At 37.7% G+C, this 25494-nt stretch overlaps 1 protein-coding gene across 2 annotated transcripts in view; it reads left to right on the top strand.

Annotated features, from left to right (window-relative positions):
- The window catches only part of SLC8A1 (solute carrier family 8 member A1), a 332937-nt gene that overhangs the window by 10682 nt on the left and 296761 nt on the right, over positions 1–25494 (top strand). The window contains exon 2 of one of the 2 annotated variants that reach the window (XM_021719148.1): positions 9379–11210. In XM_021719148.1, coding sequence (XP_021574823.1) covers positions 9403–11210 — 1808 coding nt within the window. In that variant the 5' untranslated portion in view covers positions 9379–9402. Of the gene's footprint in view, positions 1–9377; positions 11211–25494 lie in introns of those variants that run through there. The other variant, XM_008071264.2, reaches the window with a different exon arrangement.

Genomic DNA, 25494 nt, shown 5'->3' with positions numbered 1-25494 from the left:
AGACACTTCTGATTATGATGAACGACTGCAGAACTTGCTGTATGAGGCCTCCCAGATTTTCCCCTGTGCACCTCACACACAGTACCATGTGTCTCAAACTTTTCATGAATGCATGCAATTGTTAGATGTGTCGGAGGTTCTATTGCATACACACTCCATTGTCATTGTCGTCTTTGTTGTATTTCTGCAACATTCTCGAATTTCAAATACCACTCCAAAATGGTCTTGCACTTCTTGAATGACAACTGTGCTTCCACCATTTTCTTTGACTGTCCTGCCCGTTGCATGGTGATGCTAGCATTCATTTGATTAATGCCATCTTTTGAGTTGTCATACTACACATTGTTACCGTAATTCAATTTAACTTTGAAAAATAGTATATAGATAATGTCTCTTAAAATGTGTATACATTTTTGGCACATATGTATATATAAATTTTTGAGGTTAAATGTTAACAAGCTAGTGGGGGGAAATATTTTTAAGTAGGAAATTTTCTGTGGTGAACAAGATACAAAAACATTAATATGTCCTCACTGTTTTTAGTGTGTAAGGTCAAATATCAAAGAAATGTTACCTTTTCCCTTCAGGATTGTTGATGAACAAATTACTATCTAAAATGAGTATCACTGTCCATCAGGAAACCCCTGAAATATTCACAGAGATGCTCCAAGGCTCTGTCTCCAGAAGCTCATTACACTTGAAATCTTTTGGTTGCAGGGCCATAAGCTGAGAGTCTGAGATTTCTAGAACCCTGGTTGAATTAGCCCAAGACCCTAGGTACATTTGCCTGAGAACTAGACAGCCCACTATGTAAATGCCAGGAAAATCTCTCCTCTGCTGTGATTCTCTAGTAACAGAAGAGTTCCGTCTTTCACAGAAAGGACTCACTCCTTGACTCTGGCAATACCCTCACTAGACTACAGGCTTCTTTGGAGACATATCTGACTCACCTTTGAAACAATGCCTGGCACCTAAAAGTGGCCAAGAAAAACCTGAAAATGAAACCATGAAGGAATATGTTTTTCTTGTATTTCTTTGGATTACTTGTCAATTTAAAATTAAAATTAAAAATTTTGACCACAAGACAGTGTAATTGTGAGCTGCATTAATATTCTTGAAAAAAAAAATTGACTTATGGTCATTAAAGTGAAGTACTGACTAATTTGTTATAGCAAAATGCTTTATCATTCTTCCCAGTTCCCACTCACTATCCTTTCTCTTTTATTTTAGTTTTGTTTGCTCGCCGCTAGGGAGTCTTTCACCACTCTCTTGTCTCCTGACCAAATGGAAAGGCCTTGAGTTTATGGCATGACTTTGGAGTGATTTCAGACCTCAGACTTCAACTGATGATTCCCCCAATGGATCATCTTTCCTTTGCTACGTGATGAGTAGAAGTGCTTACAAAACCGTTACTTGGGGGTTGGGGAGGCGTGAGATAGGAGTGGAAGACATGAGTGCCCTTGATGAGATAACATAACCTACACACATTTATTCAGGTGGGATGGAGGGGGCAGCTTGGGAGGTTAAGTACCTAAATATGGAACTTATTGTCCCCAAAGAAGGGTGTTATCAACCTCTGTAGTGAAAATAAACAAAAAAGATCCTGCCATTTTGGAAATTATATAGTTTCATGCAAAGTGCCCAGATTAAAATTCTAGTTTTGTCATTTTAGTGTGTATGACTTCATCTAACTGACTTTTATGAACCATGCATTCTTCTCAGATGTAAAATGGGAATGATAAAACCTGCTTGCAGTATTGTCAGAAAGATCAGAGTAGACAATGCAAAAATAATTAACACAGCACCTGGGACAAAGCAAATGCTCAGTTAGTGATTCAGTCATTTTTGCCATCAATGCCCCTTAAGCTCTGCTGTGTGGCACTAGCATTATGAATCTAAGGACAGTGCTGACTGACAGTACATGGAGCCCAAGATTATTAGAGTGTCTTCCTTCTGAATTCTTGTTTATTTGTACTGGGAGATACTTCTCCAGTTTTCTTTCTCCTATCCTTATTTGCATGCAGAATTCCTCCACTCCTTCCCCCCGCTCCACACATTATTTTTAGATTTTTAGAGACAGAGTTTTTGCTATGTTGTCTGGGTTGGAGTGCAGTGCCCTGATCATAGCTCACTGTAGCCTCAAACTCCTGAGTTCAGGCAATCCTTCCATCTCAGCCTCCTGAGTGGTAAGACATAGGTAAGTGTTACCACATCTGGCTAATTTTTCTGTTTAGGAAAAAAAAGGTCTCAAACTTCTAGCCTCAACTGATTTTTCCTCCTCAGCCTACCAAAGCACCAAGATTACAAGTGTGAGCCACTGCGTCTGGCCAGCATTAATATATTTAAATTTAAATTCTTGGTGTTTTTTTCTATCTATAGAGCTTCTATAATGAAAGTGATTTTTGGTGTTTGACTACATGTTTTTTAATTGTGATGAAAGAAGGAGAAGATACACTTCCTTGAGTTTGTCCAAAGTGTTAGGACCCTCTTAGTAGAGCAGATGAATATAGCAAATCAGGGCTGGTGTAGGAGGACTTTGGATCCCTTGTCATGGCCCCAGGTTCTCTCTTTATACTGAGATCAGTTTTTTCCAGCCTGAAATGCTTTGCTCATGAGTCTCTTCTCCATCTAACACTGCCATTGACTTTGTAATTTGATTTTGACCTCTGCTCTTGTTAGGGAACAACCATTTCCCATAGAGAGCATTTTTAAATGCAAATGCCTAGGCCCAATTCCCAGATTCTGTTTCATTACCAGAGACTTGGTGAATCAGGACATGACCCTATGATAATTATTTTATTTATTCAGTAAACACATGCTGTGCATCTTCTGTGTGTCAGGCTGTGCTCTAGAAACTGGGAATATATCAGTGAAAAAAAGAAACAGAAATCACAGAGTTTACATCTTTTGGAGAGAGATAGTCAAAAAACAGAACCATGGAATAAATTATATAGCACAAAAAAAGCACTAAGTACTATGTAGAAAAAGAAAGTAGGAGAAAGGGCCGATGGGTACACCTCATGACTTTTCAACAACTTCTTCATGATTTTAAATACTAATTTATCCTTCCTTTTGTGGCCACATTGCCTGACCCTTACCCCAGTTGCTTCCTTTGCTGAACAATTTAGGTAGATGTTTTCTGACATAGGACAGGATCCTGACATCAGTTTTGCAAGTTTAGGCAGAAGGGTTTGAGTCTCTCACATGACCTCTCACAGTCTGTCTGCTTTCGGACCTTTCCTGATTTATCAAACAGTAGAGAGGAAACTCTTTCTTTGGGAAAAAGATGGTTACTAGCAAAGAGTCTCTGTGTAAATGAGTTGCCAGTGTCATTCAGCTCTGTATTCTGTGTAAATGAGTTTTTTCCTGAAGTCTGGCCATGGTCTGATAGCCTGAGGTGGGGGCCAGAGCAGTAATTTTTCACTTTAGATGGGATGATCAGATGAGAAAAGTCTTCTTCCTCTGGCACCATCTCTCTGTCTAGAAGCATTTGGAAGTGCTTGCCTTGGTAGTGGATAAGAATTTATGGTTGCTTTCATGTTGCCTTAGAAACAGATTAATTGCTTAGCTTTGAGACTTTCAGTCAGCAAGAATCACATAGAAGGGAATTCCAGGTCCTAATGAAGGCCAGTCAAGGAGTTCCTTGGAATAACCCCAGCTGCCAGTCAACAGGATGCCATTAGGCCACATGTCCAATATACTGGGCTGGCGGGAATGCCAACATATTCCTTTCCTCTGAGTCAGGTCCTTCAAAAAAAATGGCTACAGCTTCCAGCAGGGAACGGGCAGTCTGCTGTCTAACTACCCTTCGGACCTCTTTGCTGAAAAGGTTCTTTCTCACCCTTTACAGAGGCAGGCCAATAAAGATCTGTCTTGGCCATAGTTCTGTTCCTTGTAACTGTGACCTCTACCTTCAACACAAGTTGTAGCTGGGTATCTTTTCACCATTCTTTGCCAGTGCCATTCAGCTCTGTCTCCTGTAGGTGATGGGGTTGTTTGTTTTGTCTTAAAATAAATAGTGAGCAGAAGATTTAACTTGGGTACTTTTAATACTTACATGCTGAGGTCTCATTTGGTAATTGTAATGGATATTCCTAAGTGAGCCCTGGCCTTAGATGTAGCACTTGATCTGAATCCACCATGAAAATCAGCCTGTCCCTTGCATTTGTAGATCAAGGCAGAATATAAGAAATCCAGGTAGCAAACCAACATATCCTCAACCTCTTTTCTTATCTTCCTGCTTGTATGGAACTATGTATTTGAAGGAAGTTGGAGGGAATTGAGTAGATATGCTTGAATCTGATGATAGAAAAAGACCCTATAAGAAAGGAGACAGAATGATGAAGAGGGAACTCATATTTAGACATCTATCCCACATCTTTGTGAGCATTTGGATTTGGTATTCATCTAATAAAAAAAAAGAAACCGAAGTCCAGAAAGTTCTTTCCAGTTGCTTCATTGCCTCTAAGCTATGTCAGTCTTTCATGTCCACTGATTTCACAAATTATAATGCTGTCAGCTTTTGAATATAACTGAGATGTTTTTAGTCAATGTCGAAGGTCCCCTGGTTTCTCTCTGAGAATGATGATAGATTTTTACTGATCCATTCACCTTCAGACATCTGGTACTCTTTTGGCTAGTACATACTGTGAATGTAGGCTAGGGCAAGGTAAAGGGCAGGGCTTTTTCTTGGCTGACGTAAGAGATTGCCCTGACAGTGCATGCAGGCAGAGGTTGCCAGGAAATTGCTAAAAGACCAGAGAGTAAAGGGCAGCTGTCTCCAGGAACATGCCAGCCCTCATGTTACACCATGGTCATTGATGCTTGTCTGTTTGAGTCTTTAATCCATAAGATAAAAGCCAGGCTATTGGAAGCCTTCCATAAGACTTTTGCTAACTAAGTTCTCCTAACCTGGCATGGAAGCCAAAAGGCTTTCTAGTGGGCTAGTCCAAGCCAAGTCCAATAGTTCTCAAAGATTACTTCACACACTGTCAGGGAAAATAAAATGGAGCGTTTAATTATATCAGTCTTGGAAAAGGTCCAGGGTTTGAATCTTAGTTCAGGAGTTTACTGTCTGTAGGACTTTCAACAGGTACTTAACTGTCTCAGCCTCAATAATCCCATCTCCAAAATGGACTAATAATACCTATTACAGTGAATATTATGGCACTGTGCATTGCACAACTCCAAGGACTGTAATGGAAATAGCAACACTCGGAATTGTGTAATACAGCAATGCTGACTATTATAAATATTAGATATAATTGATACATGCAGAGAATTTAGTATGGTGTCTTTGATGATAGTTAAGAATGAAATCTAATCCCGCGCGTTGGGAGGCTGAGGTGAGTGGACTGCCTGAGCCCGCGGGTCGAGACCCGCCTGCGCAACTTGGCGAGACCTCATCTCTACAATAAATCAAAAAATCAGCCGGGCAAGGTAGCATGCGCCTGTAGTTCCAGCTACTTGGGAGGCTGAGGCGGAAGGATCACCGGAGCCCAGCAGGTCGAGGCTGCGATGGCCAGGAGCGGCCACTGCACTCCAGTCTGGGCGACAGAGTGAGATTCCAACTCAAAAAAAAAAAAGAATGGAATCTAGTGTTATTATTCTCTTAGGCAATTGGCTAGAATTTGCTGTTGGACCGTTTTGAAACTTGCTTTTAAGAAGGAAAAAGCAAAGTCATTTTGGTTATTGAAAATACAATCAGTAAAGTCCGAGAGGCAAGAAAGTATTTTTGACTTGTCCGTTCAAGAAATAGAAAGAATTTTCATATTCTAGATCTCAGAGGCCAAATCACAAAAGGTATTGAACAGCCTGCTAAGGGATTTGGGCTTTGTCACCATGACAATAGGCAACCAATGAAAAGTTTTAAGGAAAGTGAGAGTGTCAGATCTGCACTTTAGGAATTTCATTTTGGCTGAAATGCAAATGGAATAATGAGATTTGGCAGTCATTTGAAGGGAGTGGTTAATTGTATGTCTTGGAGACAAACACAGGTTTGAATCTCTCTTCAGTGTTCGCTCTCTCTATTCAGAACTACTATTTATTACAAATATTTAACCTTTCCTATTCTTATAGGTCCCCAAGACAGTTTAAGCTGCAAGTCTTCCAAAAGGAAAACAAAATGTTTCTTTTTCTTCTTTAAATGTCAGATCTCTACTGCTCGTACATCTCCCAGGCACTGGGATCACGTATACATCAGATTTTGTAGTAGGCAGAAACTGGTTTCCCTGTTTCCATCCTTTCCCTAAAGTCTGTTTTTTACTGAACCTACAGAGAGATCCTACTCAAAGGAAAGTCAGATATCACCCTGATTAGAAGCTCCCCACAATTCCCATCTCCTACTCCCTCAAAGTCAAAGCCTTATAGTGACTCAGTACCGCCATGATTCCTCCCCACTCCTGAGCCCCACCTCCTGGAGCATTGCTCCCTCCCTACCTTGGTTTCCTTGTGGTTCTGGACTATGCTAAGTAAAATTCCCATCAGGACCTTTTCACTTTCTTGGATTTATCTTCCTGCAGATATCCATAAGACTTGATCCCTTGTTTTCTTCAGAACGTTGTTCAAATGCTACCTTATCAGACCTTCCTTAGCCATCCGATGTAAAAATCATGTGTGCCATATGTGCACACACTGACATACCTGCAGACACACACACACACAGTCCCTTTCTCCTTAGATTGCACACATAGACACACACACACCCCTTAACGCTTTTTACCACCTGACGTATATATGTATTTGTTTCCTCCCCATTAGAATATAAGCTCAGTGAGGACACTTTGTTTTATTCATTAGTGAATTCTCAAGACCCAGAAGAGAGCCTAGTTAGTTATTCTAAAATACATTTTAAGTATGCATAAATATCTGCGGAATAAATGGATATATAAAGAAGTTGGAACTAGTTCTGCTACTGTTCTTGCAAGCTGATTGAATCTCACCCCATTTTAAAAGGAAATCCCACAACCCACCAAAGCCCTGCAATGACTAAACAAGTAGACATACTGACTATGAACTTTTGCATATTTTGAAAATGTGCTGCTGCTATTTTTTCAGGCTTTTACTTAGATTGGAATTCTACCCCTATACCTCTCTGCTGCCCTTCTTTCGTATAGGAATATTGTCAAAGATACTTATCTCCCAGTAGCAATGAGCGAAAAAGGACTCTAGGCTATGGTGAGATCTCTGAGGGTCTGCCAAAATATTCTAGACGGGAGCGGAAAGGGGATGGTTTTCCTGGGCCCTGGTACAGTTTTCAGTAGAAGTCATTAAGCAGCAAACGTGAGCCAGAGAGCGCAGGCGAATGTTGATGGCTCTCAGCCAGTCTGAAGTTATGGTAGCCTCTCATCCCCAGCTTGTCTTTTAACTGTTTTCCAGGCCACAAAGCTGTGTTCTGACTCAGGACCTCTTTCTGTCGCTGCTTTATCTGATGTCATAATTGGTTTCTCCTACAAGACCTTTCGAATATGTTTCTCTGACCACAGTAGAACTTCCTCTACTTCAGTTTCCCCTTACCTCCCTCAAGTTCTGGAGGCAGAGGGGATGTAAGGTCTGAGTTGAATTTTGTTTGAGCTAGTAGGGGAATTTAGGGCCATGGTGTCCGAATCCACTGCTTTGCTTACCAAGCTTTGTGCAGCTCAGTGACTCTGTTGCCTTGACCCTAATTGCCTACAACCCTTCCTCATATGTGCACTTTGTGGTTACTGTTGCTATGCCACTGAGCTAATCTACATGGAATTATTGGTCCTGCGTTTTTTAGTCACTTGAACCCTCTAAGAACTAATATGTGTTTTAAAGTGACCACGGAAAATATGACATCGATGCTGAAAAGGGGCAATTTAAGGCTGGTTACGCTGATTTCACAGCCTGTCAGCCTCTTCCCTACAACTAGGCCTTGGCCTGGTTATCTCCCTTTCCCGTGTGAACAGCCTGCGGAAAAGCAGGGTCTGTACACGGATGTGAAAAGCTGTGCTGGAAGAACCAGATGCCCAGCTTCTAATGTATCAGCAGACCTGGGCTTGCTGAAAGTTAGGAGGAAATGTGCTCTCATCAAAACAGGCCTTAAAAAATTGCACTTAATGTGTGGAAATATTGCATCACATACTGGAAGCAGAAATCTCCCCATTCCCCTCCCCTGCAAGAGCGAACACTAATGAGCTTTGATTTCAGGCAAGCTTGAAGTTTTCTCTGCGTTTCCAAGTAAGAGCAGAGCAATAGGACATGATTTCATGAAATACAGTGTAAGATGTACTCAGAATTTTTATTTTATTTTAATTTTAAAGATGTGGTGTACAATTCAGCATTGAGTATACAAATGGTCATTATACAGGTAAAGTTTGGGCTTCACTTTGGTCCCCACTTCACCTGGGTTCAGATCAGGTACACTTATTGATGAAGTGTGTCCCCCTCCCTCCCCTGGCTGTTTCCCACTACTACCAATCCCTTTCTTGTAGTATTAAAATAATTGTTCAGACCCACTTATAAGTGAGAACATGTGGTACTCAGTTCTTTGTTTCTGTAGTAGATCACTGAGTATTATAGACTGAATTTATCCAAGTTGCTGTGAAGTTCATAATTTTGTTCTTCTTTATGGCTGCATAGTATTCCATCATGTATATGTACCACATTTTTAATTCAGTCTAGTTTTGATGGGCAACACGGTTGGTTCTGTTTTTGCATTGTGAATAATGCTGCAATAAACATGCGTATGCAGGTATCTTTTTCATAGAGTGATTTTAGCTCCTCCAGGTATATTCCCAGAAGGGAGATTGTTGGGTTCTATAGAATGTCGATTCTATATCTTTTAGGAATCACCACACTGTTTTCCACAGAGGTTGTACTAGTTTACACTCCCAGTACTCCAGAATTTAAGACAGTCACCAGGCCTTGTGTTGGTGGGATGTTCAGAGTCTGTATATCAAAGCATCAATCTTAATAAGACGCGTTTGGCAATAAAACCGTTTCTGGAAGATGATGTACTAACTAAAATTTAAAAGAAAATCTGCTTTAGCAATGAGGAGGAGATTTAATGTTTCAAAAGTCTTGTTTTTTTCTTGGCTATTAGCAAGCATAAATGTGTATTTAATAAGGCAGAGCTATAATTGAACTTTCCATTTCCAATAAGTCAATTGTGTATCTTGTTCAGTGAATGGGAATGACATGTAGAAAATTCACAAAGAGATTGAGTTGTAGACTTTACGAAATATTGCTTCATCGCTGATGGAGTCTTGGAATAACCATTCACCATAGATTTTGTACTGGTCAAATATAAAGAGATTGTGGGTAAGTGCAATAAAAATTGGTACTTAGTCATGCCTTGGATGCAGCACTAATGATGTGATTTTTTTCCCACCCTCTCTTCCATCTTATTTTTACCAGTAGGTTGTGGCAGCTGGAAATCTCATGTACAACATGCTGCAATTAAGCCTCTCAACCACCTTTTCAATGGGATTTCATCTGTTAGTTATCGTGGCTCTCTTATTTTCCCATGTGGACCTTATAAGTGCTGAGATGGAAATGGAAGGAGAAGGAAATGAAACCGGTGAATGTACTGGCTCATATTACTGTAAGAAAGGGGTGATTTTACCCATTTGGGAGCCCCAAGACCCTTCTTTTGGGGACAAAATTGCTAGAGCTACTGTGTATTTTGTGGCCATGGTCTACATGTTTCTTGGAGTCTCTATCATAGCAGATCGGTTCATGTCCTCAATAGAAGTCATCACATCTCAAGAAAAAGAAATAACCATCAAGAAACCCAATGGAGAGACCACCAAGACAACTGTGAGGATCTGGAATGAGACAGTTTCTAACCTGACCTTGATGGCCCTGGGATCTTCTGCTCCTGAGATTCTCCTTTCAGTAATTGAAGTGTGTGGCCATAACTTCACTGCAGGAGACCTTGGTCCTAGCACCATTGTGGGAAGTGCTGCATTCAATATGTTCATCATTATTGCGCTCTGTGTTTACGTGGTCCCTGATGGAGAGACAAGGAAGATTAAGCATCTACGTGTGTTTTTTGTGACGGCAGCCTGGAGCATCTTTGCCTACACTTGGCTTTACATTATTTTGTCTGTAATCTCTCCTGGTGTTGTGGAGGTCTGGGAAGGTTTGCTTACTTTCTTCTTCTTTCCCATCTGTGTGGTGTTCGCTTGGGTAGCAGATAGGAGGCTTCTATTTTACAAGTACGTCTATAAAAGGTACCGGGCTGGCAAGCAGAGGGGAATGATTATTGAACATGAAGGAGACAGGCCATCTTCCAAGACTGAGATTGAAATGGATGGGAAAGTGGTCAATTCTCATGTTGACAATTTCTTAGATGGTGCTCTGGTTCTGGAGGTGGATGAGAGAGACCAAGATGATGAAGAGGCTAGGCGAGAAATGGCTAGGATTCTAAAGGAACTTAAGCAGAAGCATCCAGAGAAAGAAATAGAGCAATTAATAGAATTAGCTAACTATCAAGTCCTAAGTCAGCAGCAAAAAAGTAGAGCATTTTACCGCATTCAAGCTACTCGCCTGATGACCGGAGCTGGCAACATTTTGAAGAGGCATGCAGCTGACCAAGCAAGAAAGGCCGTCAGCATGCATGAGGTCAATACTGAAGTGGCTGAAAATGACCCTGTCAGTAAGATCTTCTTTGAACAAGGGACATATCAGTGTCTGGAGAACTGTGGTACTGTGGCCTTGACCATTATCCGCAGAGGTGGTGATTTGACCAACACTGTGTTTGTTGACTTCAGAACAGAGGATGGCACAGCCAATGCTGGATCTGATTATGAGTTTACTGAAGGAACTGTGGTCTTTAAGCCAGGTGAGACCCAGAAGGAAATCAGAGTTGGCATCATTGATGATGATATCTTTGAGGAGGATGAAAATTTTCTTGTGCATCTCAGCAATGTCAAAGTATCTTCTGAAGCTTCAGAAGATGGTATACTGGAAGCCAATCATGTTTCTACACTTGCTTGCCTCGGATCTCCCTCCACTGCCACTGTAACTATTTTTGACGATGACCATGCAGGCATCTTTACTTTTGAGGAACCTGTGACTCATGTGAGTGAGAGCATTGGCATCATGGAGGTGAAAGTATTGAGAACATCTGGAGCTCGAGGAAATGTTATCGTTCCCTATAAAACCATTGAAGGGACTGCCAGAGGTGGCGGGGAGGACTTTGAGGATACTTGTGGAGAGCTGGAATTCCAGAACGATGAAATTGTGTAAGTTTTTGTGTATATATGCGTGTTTGTGTGCGTGTGCATGTGTTTATGAACGTGAGTGTGTGCATCATTCTTTTTAAACTAAATGGCATATGAGGAATGGAATATTATATAAGACCACTTTCAAAATGTCAGTCTTTGCTTGGATGCCACTTATCAATATGCTCTATACACAGAGATCTTAATTTGATATCAAGATACTACTTTTGCTTTTGTACATTTACATATTGTGACCGTGATAAAATGAATGGTGTGATAAAATTTATCAGGGTGAAAAATCTGTATTCTATTTTGGACCACATGATATATACAGAGAAAAGGAATATTTGAAACATCACAATAGGTGATTGCTGGGTATAAATTGAGAAGGTCCACAAAGGAAACACCTAGGAAAAGAATTTCCTGGCTACCAGGACTGGCTGAAAATATTTTTGTGGCTTTAATCTGACATTGTGTTTTGTGACAATATAAGTTAATGTTTCTGTTAAAATGCCCACGCTTCATTATGACTTAATGACCAAGCCTGCTTCTTCAGTTTTTTGCCAACATGGAAAAAGCCATACAGCTCTTACCTAGTTCCAGTCTGGTTTTACTTTGCATGATTAAGCAAAGCTTTTTTATCCTACTGATACAATGGTGGGGAAAGAAATAAAATCCTATCCAAGCTTTCTTGTTGTTAGAAAGCAGAGAAAAGAAATGAGGAACTATTTACTCTTCCTGTTCGTACTTTACAATGACACTGTGTCTGTGTTGTAACATGAAGCGCTCCATTGTGCAGTGTTTCTTTCACTGAGAGTTGTAATTTTGATGACTGTTCCTCCTTCCTTGCCTAAGAGAGGGATTTGCACTCAGCTTACCAAAAGCTGACCAGAAAATGTGATTCGATGAACAATGCTCAAACTGGAAGGAAGGAGAGAAGGCAGAAAACTATTTATAGTATCTGTAGTGCAGCAAAGGACTTTAAAATGTTGATAAGAGCATTGGCAATTTAGAAATTTTAGGAAATAAAAATAAACTAGAGTTCTAAAAATAGTTAATGCATGTGATAATAGCATATGATATGTCAAATGGCAAATACGTGCTAAGATGAAATTTCTCCTGCTGAAAGTGTAGCGAAAACAAACAAAAAGCAGGTGGAGGGTAGGCAGTGAGAACAGATTTTTCTGAAGAAACTTTCAATGTCGCTGCATCTCTTTGATGCTGTGTTATAGAGATGACGAGATGAACAGTTATAAGAACACTATCACAGTGAAATCAAGCAAAGCAGAGATTAGAATATACATCTTTTGATATGTATAGAGCAGATAGTGTCTTGATTAATATCTTCTTATGTGGGTTCTTATGTTATTAATGTTCTGCTTATTGAGATATACTTGTTGGGGCACTTATTTTACAGAAAGTTAGTGACAGAGTAGCAAATTAATATAATTCATACCCAAGAAAGAATTTTCTCAATGTCTTGCATTGAACTGATCTTGCCCAGTTTACCAACCATAAACTTTATTCCTTTGCTAGCAATTCTTTTCTAATAATTTCAATTATTAAGCCCTCTTGTAATAGATAGCACTTGTAATCTATGAAAAAGTGTATAACATGTTATCAAAATTATATTTCATATTAGTAATTGAACTCACAAGGGTAGCCACGAAAAACCTTAAATCTGTGTTTTGTTTGACTAAGGATGTTTTGAAAATTTCATCTTGCTTTCTCCTAAAAATAATGACTCTGAACTTGTGTATTTGAAAGACAGGGTTTCCCTATCTATTTAGAACTTTTACCAAATCATAAATAATTAATTTTTCTTTTGGTGGCACAACGTAGAAGAATAAGAAAAAGGATTTTTTAAAAAAAGATTGACATTGATTTGATGGGATAATTTATTCCGCCATTTAAAACATTCATCCTATGCAATTAAATTGATTATACTCTTGGTAAGGAAGAAGTATTGCCAAACTCAATCCTTAGAAATTTAGATATTTTTTGCGAAAATTGGTAAGAATTGATGATAATTGGTTAATGTCATCTCTGTATGTATGTTCTTAGGGGTATTCTAGATCAGTCACCATTTCTTTGTTCTATAAAACTCTTACTGTATTTTATTTTTAAGTTGAAATGTGAAATTTTAGAAATGGCAGAGCATTTATTTGTAAGTGGAATGAAATGACAGTCCTAAATTTGTCTTATTTTTAGAGTTTTAATGTTAAAGAATTTTTATGTTGACTTTAAAGAATCTTAATACTGAGAAGCTTTGTAGAAGTTTAATAGGTCTATTGAGTGCATACATCTGTTTGTGTAACTAGGACTTAGCCTTAGGTTAAGCACCAAGGATTTAAGCACAATGTTCCTAGAAAAAATGCATTAACAAAGATATGGAATTTTGTTGACCTATTAAGCAATTTAGAAATCATAGCTCTTTTAATGGATTAATTTTTCTTTGATGATTGTCTCCAATGTGATTTGGTGATTGTCAGGTTTATGTAGTCAGATTCAAGTAAAAGACAATTTTCATTATGCAATGCAGTTGGACTATGTATATTTCACCAAACTTATCTTTAAGAATGAATTTATATCTTATCCAATTATAAATTTAGTTTTGAGAGGTGACTTTCTTGAAAACCTACACTATGTAAATAAGGCTATTGGCACCACTAAACTTTATTAAATACTTTGATTAATCTTTTTTTGTTTGTTTGTTTAATGCTGTGCACAAAGCCAGAATTTTTTATTCTTTCCAGAGTACCATAAAGAGATTCCCAAAAAAGCCTGGATTTAAAGGTTATCTAATTTTAAGGAGCCATTAACTAAGAAAAAAATAGGGTCCAATCTGATCAGGGTTGGAGGCTAAGAGGCTGTAAAACTTTATTGATTTTTTGACTCCAAGAGCAAGACAAATTCCTAATCTCTGATCTTGATTTTAGTGTAGAAGTAATCATTTAAATTTATAAGAATGTCTGTACCTAGTTATTTATATCTTTACATAAATGAATTAGATTATTTCAACTTGACCTTTTCTAGACTAAAATGTATTTGAGAAAAAATACTGTAAGTGATAAGTGGTGCTTGTAATTTCTAATAAAACATATTCTCAGCAAAACATTTAAAATTACAAAGCAAAATTTCATTAAATAGACAATTAACAGCTAGCACATGTCTTTTTATAATCAATGACAAATACTAAATTCATGCCAACTTATCTTGACTCTCAACAGGAAATTCTAATGTTAACAACTAGCAAAAAATAAATGAAGAATATGCTAATTTGATTTGTGGTTTTGTAGGTGGTATCCACGGATTTGAAGTATTGTTAATGATTGTTCTTTAATAATGCTAGTTTAGTGGTGATAATTATTACAAGATACTGTTTGGTCTTCCAAGGTCTAACACTAGCTTAACCATTCTGGAAAATGTTAAGGTTAATTAACTAATGTAGATACAAATCAAATTTATTCCTTAGTTATAAGCTCAGTAATAAGATAATTTTTAGAAGACAAATCAAAAGATCATGAGATTTACTATTATGTATTTAAAATGCAGAGTTGAAAAAGGGAAAATAAGTTGGAAAATTTACATAATTTATTGTTTAGAAAATCAGTTTACTGGGGGTTCCTAATCTCAGCATAACATTAAATGAGTCTATCCAACTTTTTTAGCAATGATTGTATTTTTAAGTATAGTAGTGACTTTTTTAACTCTAGGAAATATGATGTGCAAGACATCTCAACAAATATAGCTCTCTGACACGCAATATTCATAATACATTCTCTTCTTTTTGGAAAAAAGACTAGAAAAGAGCCAAAATTTTAGCATTATATGGACTTTATAGATTATTATTGTTATATTTCAGAGAAAAGAAAAACTTTGCTATTTATATTAGCAGTGTTCTTTTCTTGCTATATAGAATTTCAAAATATAAACACTTCGGTATGCGATATGGCAATTCAATTCTGAGAATAGAATAAAATACGTAATACAAGAAGACAGTCTTATATAAAAAAAATTAAAAAGGTGAGACAGATTTTTTCTTTTTTTTTTTGAGTTGGTGTCTCACTCTGTCACCCAGACTGAAGTGCTACTCCAAGTAGCCAGAACTACAGGCGTGCACTATCATGCTCGACTAATTTTTGATCTATTGTAGAGATGAGGTCTTGCCAAGTTGCCCGGGTGGGTCTCCAACCCACGGGCTCAGGCAATCCACTCGCCTTGGCTTCCCAAAATGCTGACATTACAGGCTGAGCCACTGAGCCTGGCCGACAAAGATATTAAGATAACTTAAAGTGATCATAACAGAGGATCAATTGTGTGGGGAAATAAGAAATAATGAAAAATACTAAAGAAAATACCTCTGTACAAGAAAGCCTATTTGCACACACTACCTTGAGTCCAACATATTCAAGACTTACTTTATGGCAGAAGTATGTTATCTGTTAGGCTATTAAAATGATGGATGCATAATATTTTATTTTTACACACAATTTTCCTAGGTAATGTGCTAATGTAAGAAATTTGGATGGAATAATTTTAGCATTTTAATGGATTTCTGCTTTAGTGGATTATCTTTTTAGACCAGAATATTTATCTCTCTTTAAAGCCAAATCACATGTAGGATCATCTGCAAACCTAAATTATGACTACAAGATGTTTTTATAAATGCATACATTTTTTGAATGTATAACTATTATAAAAATAAGACAGAGTACTAGCCAAAAACATTTATGAATTCTAATTCAGTACTGCCCTGAGCCTAAATTGATTATATGCAGAAAGGTTGTTTACCATGTTAACCAGATTGCCATATTTGCTGTGGTAATTTCATTTTTTCCAGGGCTAATTAAAGTTTGGAGTTATAATATTGTATAATAGAATTTTGTCTTAGCAAATGAGGAGATTTCGTAGTTTAGACAGACTGAAGTGTTCAAATTATGAACTCTTTTCTTAGTCATCATTCAAGAATGTTACATAGCAAGTTGACTGTTTTACTAATTTAGCGGTAGAGGGGAAGTTTTGTATCAATCAGGACATACTTAATAAGCTATTGATTTGTGCCCAACACCTAGCTAATAATTACAAAGGAAATAGAATACGCTCCTCACACTATAAAATGGGACATAATGAGAGGGTGCGTATTCTGATAAATACAAACATCATTATAAAGACATTGTGTAAGCCATAAGGAAAGTGTTAATTTGGGGCAAAATATTTGCATTAAATTTTGGAGAACAGAGGCATAATTGGAAAGGAAAATGGGATGTGCATTTTAAGATAGAGTCATAGGTCAGTAAACCTGAGAATATGGGCAATTTAAGATGGAGTCATAGGTTAGTAAACCTGAGAGTATAGGTAATTTCAATAAGTAGACAAGATCATTATCACAATTAATGAAAGCCTCAGTGAAAGTTCATTTTGTTTTATGGGATTTTAAATCATTATGAAGGTTTTTAAATCAATCTGAGTATGTCCCAAAAGGATTATTGTTTATGGAATTGTTTTTTGATGGAATGTATAGAAACAAAATTGAAAATGCTTTTAAGCAACATACTACATTCCAAAAACTTTCCCAGATGTGTTTTATACATGTAATATTATAACAACTCAATGAAGTAAGTGGCATTGCAGATAAAAGCACTGAAGCTCAGAGATTAAGTAATTTCTTCAAAGTACTAATAAGTTATGAATCCAGATTTGAACCCTTATCTATTTGTCTTAAAGGATTATATTCCTGTCCTTCCCTGCCCTATTGCCTCTTGGAGTTCCTAAAGAAACTTCAGAAAATTTCCAGTGAAATGTTAGCATTTTCCTTGTGAATGAGTCCTTGGATCTCTAGGAATGGTTTTGATTACTTTAATCCTATAGCCACTTGAGCAGTCCTTAACCAATCTTGTCACCCACTATCACCTCATTTTCTGAGTTACTACTCTGCCACTATCTTGTAAAATCTGAGCAGATTTTACACTAAATTGTGAAGTAGGAAGATATTTTCATTGTTTTTCTTTCCTGAAGATACCAGTAGCCCAGGGAAGGAGATTTAAGCATACTTAATTCTTTTTTAATGGAATAATGTGAAGGGTATAACATCTACAATAGGGTTATTTGTTGTTAATTTTTTTGCTCTGTCAGTTAACAAAGCTAAGGTGTAGAAAATTGCAAAAAGGGAAACATTGCAATATGGAAACTGTAGAGGTTTTCCTATGCGATATCTTTATCATGTTTTATCATGGCTACTGACATCTGATCGTTGGAGATTCATTTATGGGAGTGAGAAAACTGTTAGTATTCTATTGCAACATAAATGTCATGCAATTCTGAAGTATTAGCCTTGCAACAGTGGAGTGGTGGTGATTCTTGGCAAGGTGGCAGGAAAGAATGAGAAGATAGCTGAACATAAGATGAGTCAATGACACTAGAGATAATACTTCCAACTGCCTTGGGTAGGCCAGCTGAGGAAGGCCGAGTAGAAGGTGCTGAGTGAGCAGGTGGAACTTAAACTGTTGGCTTCCCACAGTGCCTTGCAGTTTCTGCCCTGGATTACTGGTGAGAAGTCCAGAAGGTCCTGGGAGGGAAAGTAAGTGGCAACAATATGGACAGAATTATAGAAAACCTTCTCCATTGCTTCCTCTCCTGGCTCGACACACCACCTACATCATACTCATCTATTTGCCAAAGGTTGAGCTAGCCAGGGACCTTTCTTTTCACAGGCCTATATAGCTGTCTCACTATAGAACCAGGCTAAATAAACAATGCCTTTCATTTCCTGCCTTTCTTCAGAGGACTCGATGCTCTGGATGACTTTTTCTTTCCTTCTTACAATGTATTCACAGGGCAGATAAGGGAATAGTTATTTTCTTTGGTGACATTTGAAAACATGAGGCAAGGGACCAAAACAGAGCCAACCTGTGTCCCTGGCCTTTTAGGCTGGTGCTCCTTATCACAGGGTAACAAGAGAGACTTCAGTATACCCAGTACTTCACATATTAATAAAATAGCCTAGGATATTTTCCAAGTATAGTTTTTTCTGTGTTTGTTTCTTATGCTTTGGCATGAGATATCTGGGATTCTAGAAATTCTAAATCCTTGTGGTGACCTTGACGTCAAGGCCACACCATTTTTTTATGTTAGACTTCCCGAGATAAAGATGGACTTAATTTGTATTTCACACCCAAGTTTGAGCTCTGTCTCTGTTGCCTACAAGCTTTGTGTCTTTTAGCAAGTGACTTAAGTTCTGAATCGGTTGCCTCACCTGTAAAATGAGTTGATAGTGGTAATGATGGTGGTTGTGGTCATGATGGTAATGGTGGTTGTGGTGTTTACAATAGTGAAGGTGTTGGTGTTGGCTATGGTAGTGTTGGAGATGGTTATGGTGGTGGTGGTGGTGTTAGTTGGTGGTGGTGGTGGTGTTGGTAAAGGTGAAGTTGGTGGTGGTTGTAGATGACAGTGGTGGTGGTTGAGGTAGTAGAGGTAATAATGGTTGTAGTGGTGGTGGTTGTGGTTTGGATATGGTGGCATTGGTGGTTTTGGATACATTGGAGGTGGTAATGATGGTGGAGGTGGTGGGAGTGGTGGTTGTGCTGGTTTAAGATATGGTGGTAGAGGTGGCAATGATGGCGGTGATGGTGGTGGTGGTAGTCATAGTTGTGGTAATGTTGAAAATGATGGTGGTAGTGGTGGTAGTGATGGTTGTTGGTGTTGGTGGTGGTAGTGGTGACGATGATGATATGATGGTGTTAAGTTTACTGAGGACAGTTTTCATGCAATTTTTCTTATAATACTCATGATTTAATCTTCACAACTGTATTATACTAGTTTTGCAGATGAAATTGAGGCTTCTGGGTCACACAGCTAATAAAGGGTGAATCCAGAATTCAGCAATAAGACACCCTGACTGTGACTCCTACATTGTCTCATTAGGGGCTGTTTCTCCCCTCAAATGGTTTTTGTACACAAGGAGGAGCATGTATGAGGCTGTGTTGCTGTGAGCCTAACTTCAACACCTACTCATGCCACTCAGGCGATAAGAAACTAGAACAGTCATTTATTTTTTGAAGAGCCACATTGCACCCCCATGCCCTGCTCTTCATTAACCTAGGAGAACCTTGATTAGTTGAGTTTGAAAAGCAAAAGAACACTAGACGCTATCATTCTTTCATGTGTCTGACCTGTCCAATTATTGTTGATTATTTTTTCTCCCACACAGTGTTTATTGCCTGTTTTTTTCTAAATTAAAAAAAAAAACCTATTTATTCTTAGTTTTCTGTCATTGCCTGCACTGGTCAATGTAGTGTTTAACTTCCTTATATGGCTGAATAATGAATGCAGCTTTTCTCCATACTTAAAATAGTAGTTTCTTTTCTTTCTTTTTTTTAATGTTACCAGGCAATATAAATTAATGACAATGGTCATTAGTATCAGGGGATGCTTGTTACCTTGTGGTAACACTAAAAAGAAATTTAAAAAGTTTATATTCTCTGATCTTAGAGGTGATTAACAGTAAGAATTATTGATTAGAAAACTTTCCTAAGATCAGTGATCCACATGACAATTCATCTGATACAAAATTCAATTCTAACCTCCACAGCATATAGAATTTTTAGATGAGTTTTTTTACAAGTCTGATTCCAAGTCACTCTTACTTCTAAATTACATGCTTTCTAGAGTACAAGAATAAAGAAAAAATCACCTAAAATCAGATGACTGTCCAATGACATGTTGCATAAACTTCATACAAAATCTGTGTTCAGTTGTATCTATAGCAAATTTGTTTTTGAACAAGGTAAACTTCTTTTATTTTAACTTTTGCAGGAAAATTATTTGTCTGTTTGGAGTAAATGCAATGACAATATGTTTATAAATATAATTAGTTATAACCTTTAAAAGAAGCCTGCAACTAAGAACATTTCTCTTATACATATGCATACAATCTTTATTTATCAAGATAAAAGTAGGAAAGCACAATTAAGTCCTATTTACATAGAGCTTAATCATTAGGGTACAATAGTTTCTAAAATAAGGACAGCTTTCCTTCTTGCCCACTAGCATTATGATCTTGATACAGGTTTTTTTAAAATGAGCCATTCAGCTGAATGCATATATCTGTGTTTCTGGGATTTGCTGAGAGAGAAAGTGTGCAGGGCGGGGACGGATGGAGGCGGAGAAAGAGGTAGAGGCAAGAAGAATGAGGAGGAGGAAGATAGAGGGGTTCGGGGAAGATAGAGGGAGGGAGAAGGGAGGCAGACAGAGGGACAAAGACAGAGACCAAGAATATACAGCCCTGATTAGATTTCAGCCATTACTGAGATGGAGTGAAGCCTGGAGTTAGTCCATATTCTTGCTGAAGCAAACAGGAGACAGTATGAGAGTAAGAAAATAGAAATGAGATTTACTCAAGCTGCTTCTATATTAAAAATAGAGAACAACTTTGTCCTTGAAATCAATTTCATGTGCCTGAGTGTGTTTGAGGAGCCAGTAGCTTTTGGAATACAATAGTGCTAGGGCCCTATTCATTGATTCCTGCTTTCAGCAGATGTTCTGTGAGCCCCTATCCTGTGCCAAGTCCCTTACAAGATGCTGGGACCACAGTGGTAACTAAGACATAGCCCCTGCCATAGAGATCTTGCTCTGCTAGAGGAGATATATGGACCGATTTTCAACCATACAGCTTTCCATGGGCGTCTAGTCACCCCCAAAACATCTCTGGGCCTTCCTGGGCATCATTCTTTCACTTAGTGCCTCCCGATGGAGCTCTTGCCACTAGTGTTTAAGTTGAGAACAAATAATGACGAGCTGTCAGTGTCATTGTTGCTGGTCCCCTCTGACAGCAGCAATCCACTCTCTGTGCTTGCTCTTCCCCAGAAGAGAACCACAAGACTCCCTCTCCTTTCCTGTCCTCATCCCAGATGGCTCCTGTCACTGTTTGGCTGCCCTCTCTGATGGAGACCAGAAGAGTAGAGATTGGGAACAATTCAAATCTGATTCATTTTTCATAACAGTAATGAATTCAGAAGAATGGGAAGTAGGGAGAGGTTTTGTCTTCTACTTTGTTTCCTAATCCTGTGAATTACCAGGGAAGAATATGTCACTCACATCTGAGCTCTTTCTCTAAATTCGGTAATTTCATTGAGGATAAACAAATGAAGCTATTACAGGCATTGGAAATACTTAGTCAGGAATTCAATAAGCTGAGACCCAGTGTCTTCAGGATCTTGATCTCAGGCTCAAGTGGCCAGCATCTCAGAATATCCTGACATGGAATTGATGGAATCCAGACAGATTACCTGGGAAAGACAGATGATCAGAGGTAGGGTCTTTTTGATCTGTTGTTAACATAGACAAAAAAACTCTCTATGGGTGAGTTCTGGGATGCTAAAAGCTGATACGCTATAGTAAGTGATTTATCTACCAACACATAGTCTAGTATAATGGAATAATAATAATATAATAATAAATATACATATACAAGTATATATAAAGTAAAACATATATAATAAAATAATAATATAAAGTTTATTAAATCCAGGCTGGGAAAAGCGACCCACGTCTGCAACCCTAACACGTCAGGAGGTCCAGGTGGGCAGACTCCTTGAGCCTAGGTATTTGAGACCTGCCTAGGCAACACAGGGAGACCTCATCTCTACAAAAAATAAAAAAAACAACTAGTCATGTATGGAGTGTGGTGGCACATTCCTGTAGTCTCAGTTATTCGAGAGGCTGAGGTAGGAGGATCACTTGAGCCCAGGAGATGGAGGTTGCAGTAAGCCATGATTGTGCCACTGCACTTCAGCCTGGGTGATAGAGTGAGACCTTGACTCAAAAAAAAAAAAAAGAAAGTCCAGATATTTATTTGGCAAATTCCAGAACACAAGTGTACTGCAGAAGTTAATTGTTTGAATAATTACATATACTCTATAGGTTTGAATTCTTTTAGGGAAGGAACATCTTTACTAATATTCCATGACTTCCATCGTCATTGTAAACTATATTCTCTTAAATTAATCTGGTTTTTTGTAATTTGGTTATTAATCCTATGACCAATTCTTAAATATGAAGCACTTGAGATATTTTGAGGTGAATCTGAGTCTTTCAGTTTTCTAGTCTACTGTTCTATGATTCCATGTGTTTATCTTTTATATGTGTATATATTTCTTCCGTCCAAGCTATCAGTGTGCCTGATTCTAGCTATGTGTTACTTCCCAAACATGAACATGGGATAAAAGTGAATTTTAGGTGCTCATTGTGGACATAATGCAGTGACCTTAGGGAGCCAAGTTTTAGCACTTTCCTTTGTATTCACAAAGGAAAGTTTCCTTTGTATTCACAAAGGGCATTGTGACAGTTGTTGTGGTACCCAGAGACCCCTTCTGCAGGTAACTCAATGATGAAAAACAAGCACAGACTTTAGGACAGACTAATGGATTTAAATCTCTGTTCTGTCTCATAGACTGCCTGCCTTGAGATGACTTAGCCTCCTTATGTTTCAGTCACATCTCGAAAATATTTGCTTTCCTGAAAAAAAGCATATACACAAAAAGGCATGATACTGAATTAGCACTGAAACACGTAATAAGATTTACATCCAAGTATGAGGAAACTTCATTTGTATTCCCTTTTGTTTTCTAAATTAATCCATGGCTTAGTTTTCTTTTCTTTTTTAAATCGTGGTCTCACTCTGTAGCCCAGGCTGAAGTTCAGTGGCACCATCAAGGCTTACAGCAGCCTCAACTGCTGCCTTAGCCTCCTGAGTAGCTTGGACTACAGGCACGCACTACTATGCCCGGTTACTCTCTAAATATATTTTTTGTAGAGATGAGGTCTTGCTATGTTGCCTAGTCTGATCTTGAGCTCCTGGGCTCAAGCAATCCTCCCACCTTGGCCTCCCAAAGTGCTGAGATTACAGGCATGAGCCACCCTGATAGGCCCTTAGTTTTCTTAATATAGTTATTGAAGACAACAAATAACATATAAGCCAAATAAGAGAAGCTTAAAGCCTTGTTTCTTAGTGAGTCTTGATAAGTAATGAATTTGTCAAATTATATTTATCCACTGGATTGATCTGTTAAGTCAATTTTGTCAAATTTGTTTCAATGTCTCATATAAGTTGATATTGCTATCACAATGTGTTTAGGATATTATTTATTATTCAAGTCATAGCACTTTTGTGAGTGAAAGTGACACTATTACTAATTATACAGGTGCAATAATTAGGAAGTGTGGTATAGTCACCCTAATTTGAGCAACTCTTTTTGTGCTTGCTGTCTCAGAAAATTAGAGAGATTGCTTTGCTGTTGGGGATGCTTGCAATAATAAAGCAATAGTCAACAGAAATGAAAGACTTTGCATTTGATGTTTCTGACTGCTTGCTTTACTTCCCCACATCTTACCCCTTTTCATTGCTGTTGTTAAATGAAGCTGTTCAAAAATCGTCTTAAAACAACTTGGCTAGTAAACACGTCTACAGGAATGGAGACAGATATGGGAAGTTAATTAGATTAGTGGTAATGAAAGAGGAAATCCATTATGAGTAAACCACAACTGCAATGGTTTGCTAGTCAAACCACATTGACAGTTTTCTGTCTTTTTTTTTCCCCACATGGATTAAAACAATTGATTTTGCTTCTATATCTTCAGGGAAATTGCTGAGCTGTTGCTGAAGTAGTTTTGTGGGATTGTGAGTATAATGTTGCCTCTGCACCACTCAAAAGAGATATCAATTATATCTTTATTATTTTTTGGTAAAAGAATCTCTGAAATCCTTTTCAGCTCTAAAAGACCAATTATTCAGCAGCACCACACCCTCTTGAGACCTCTTGGTTTTGTCTTACCTTATCTGACTCTTAGACTGGGGAAATGCTTGGTGTACTTCTTAAGCTACTAGGCCTTTTGGGCTGTCCTCAGCCGCCTCTTCTTGCATTCTGTGGACACTCCTCATGGCCCAGTCTTAAGGACTCTTTCATTCCCTTTTACAAGTATCTGAGCAAATTGTCCATGCTCTTTGGTATCCAGATGACATTCATTTGTCTGTTCACCTTCTTTCCCAATATTGCCAAAAGCAAAGGATCTTCTCCACTGGATTCCTATTATCTTATTATTAATATACATCATTATCTTCTTTATTTAAACACTAGTGTTTCAGGTTGACTGTGTAGAAGTAGAGGGAAAAATATTGATCTTTAGGCATAAGCCAATTCAATTCAAATCAAGTTGACTGTATACATAATACATATATTGACTTATTGTACAGGTATGACAAATTAAACTTATTTATTGATTTTGAGTAAGGGAAGAAGTATTGCAAAAGTATATGAGCTATAAATAAACATCCAAGAGACTACAGTAAGACCTCATTTAAACATAAAAAGGGTGATGGGACAGAAAAATAAAGAATTAAGTATTTGATTAAATAAGTAATAGGCAATAATAGACCAGTCAAGGCAAGAAAAATATATAATTTAGCACAAGGAAAAATCAATCATGCAAGGACAGAATTGGAATCAGACCTAGAAAAATCTTAAGTAAAATTATTTCTAAGGGCTTTAATTGAGCACAAGTTCAATGTTATTCAGCAGAGTATACAAGTAATACTATGTACTGGTCTCAGTGTTCTGGTCACAGACTAGACACACTTTCATATTAAAACACACTTTATTGTTAAATCTAATGAGGAACCTTATGTATGGATGCAGATGTCTATAGATGCTTTCTTCCCCTGGTCTACCAGCCTCAGTGGCTAGAATCTCAACAGTTCTCAGAATTTGGACCTCAATATCAGAAATTGTTTTCCAACAAAATCAACACTAAAAATAAGAGAATGTAATTTCACTCATTAGCAGTTCTATAATAACTTTGGTTTGTGTTTCATTTTATAAATACTTGAAGGGCATGATCAATATTTTTATAATGGAGAAATCAAGTTCCTAACTTTCTATTTCTAAATTGTTCATACAATTAAGGAGTCATTTAAATGTTAGGTTATTTATCTTGCATAAATCTTACAAATTTTCTTTTTTAATTGGTATAAAATATGATACTCAAGAAATGAATTTTCTTAGCAGCTGTTAGGTGGTAAATCAATCTGTTTTATTGTATGCAACACCTAGTGAAACATCTCGTCATGTGCTTCCAATGGGGTCAATGCAGAGTTCATGAAAACATAATGCATCTTCTTCTATGTCCATCTGTTATACTTCTAGCTATTTATCCAAGGATTAGTAAATATAAAACTTTGCCTATGAACAAAGGAAGTTTGAACGTAACTTCTTGACACATATAATACCTTTGTATGCCTTTGCATTCCTAT

This window comes from Carlito syrichta, unplaced genomic scaffold, assembly GCF_000164805.1.
Source record: "Carlito syrichta isolate Samal-C Ts95f unplaced genomic scaffold, Tarsius_syrichta-2.0.1 Scaffold314260, whole genome shotgun sequence".
NCBI lineage: Eukaryota > Metazoa > Chordata > Mammalia > Primates > Tarsiidae > Carlito > Carlito syrichta.
Note: the sequence above shows the minus strand (reverse complement) of the source record. Positions and strands in the feature narration are given on the sequence as shown.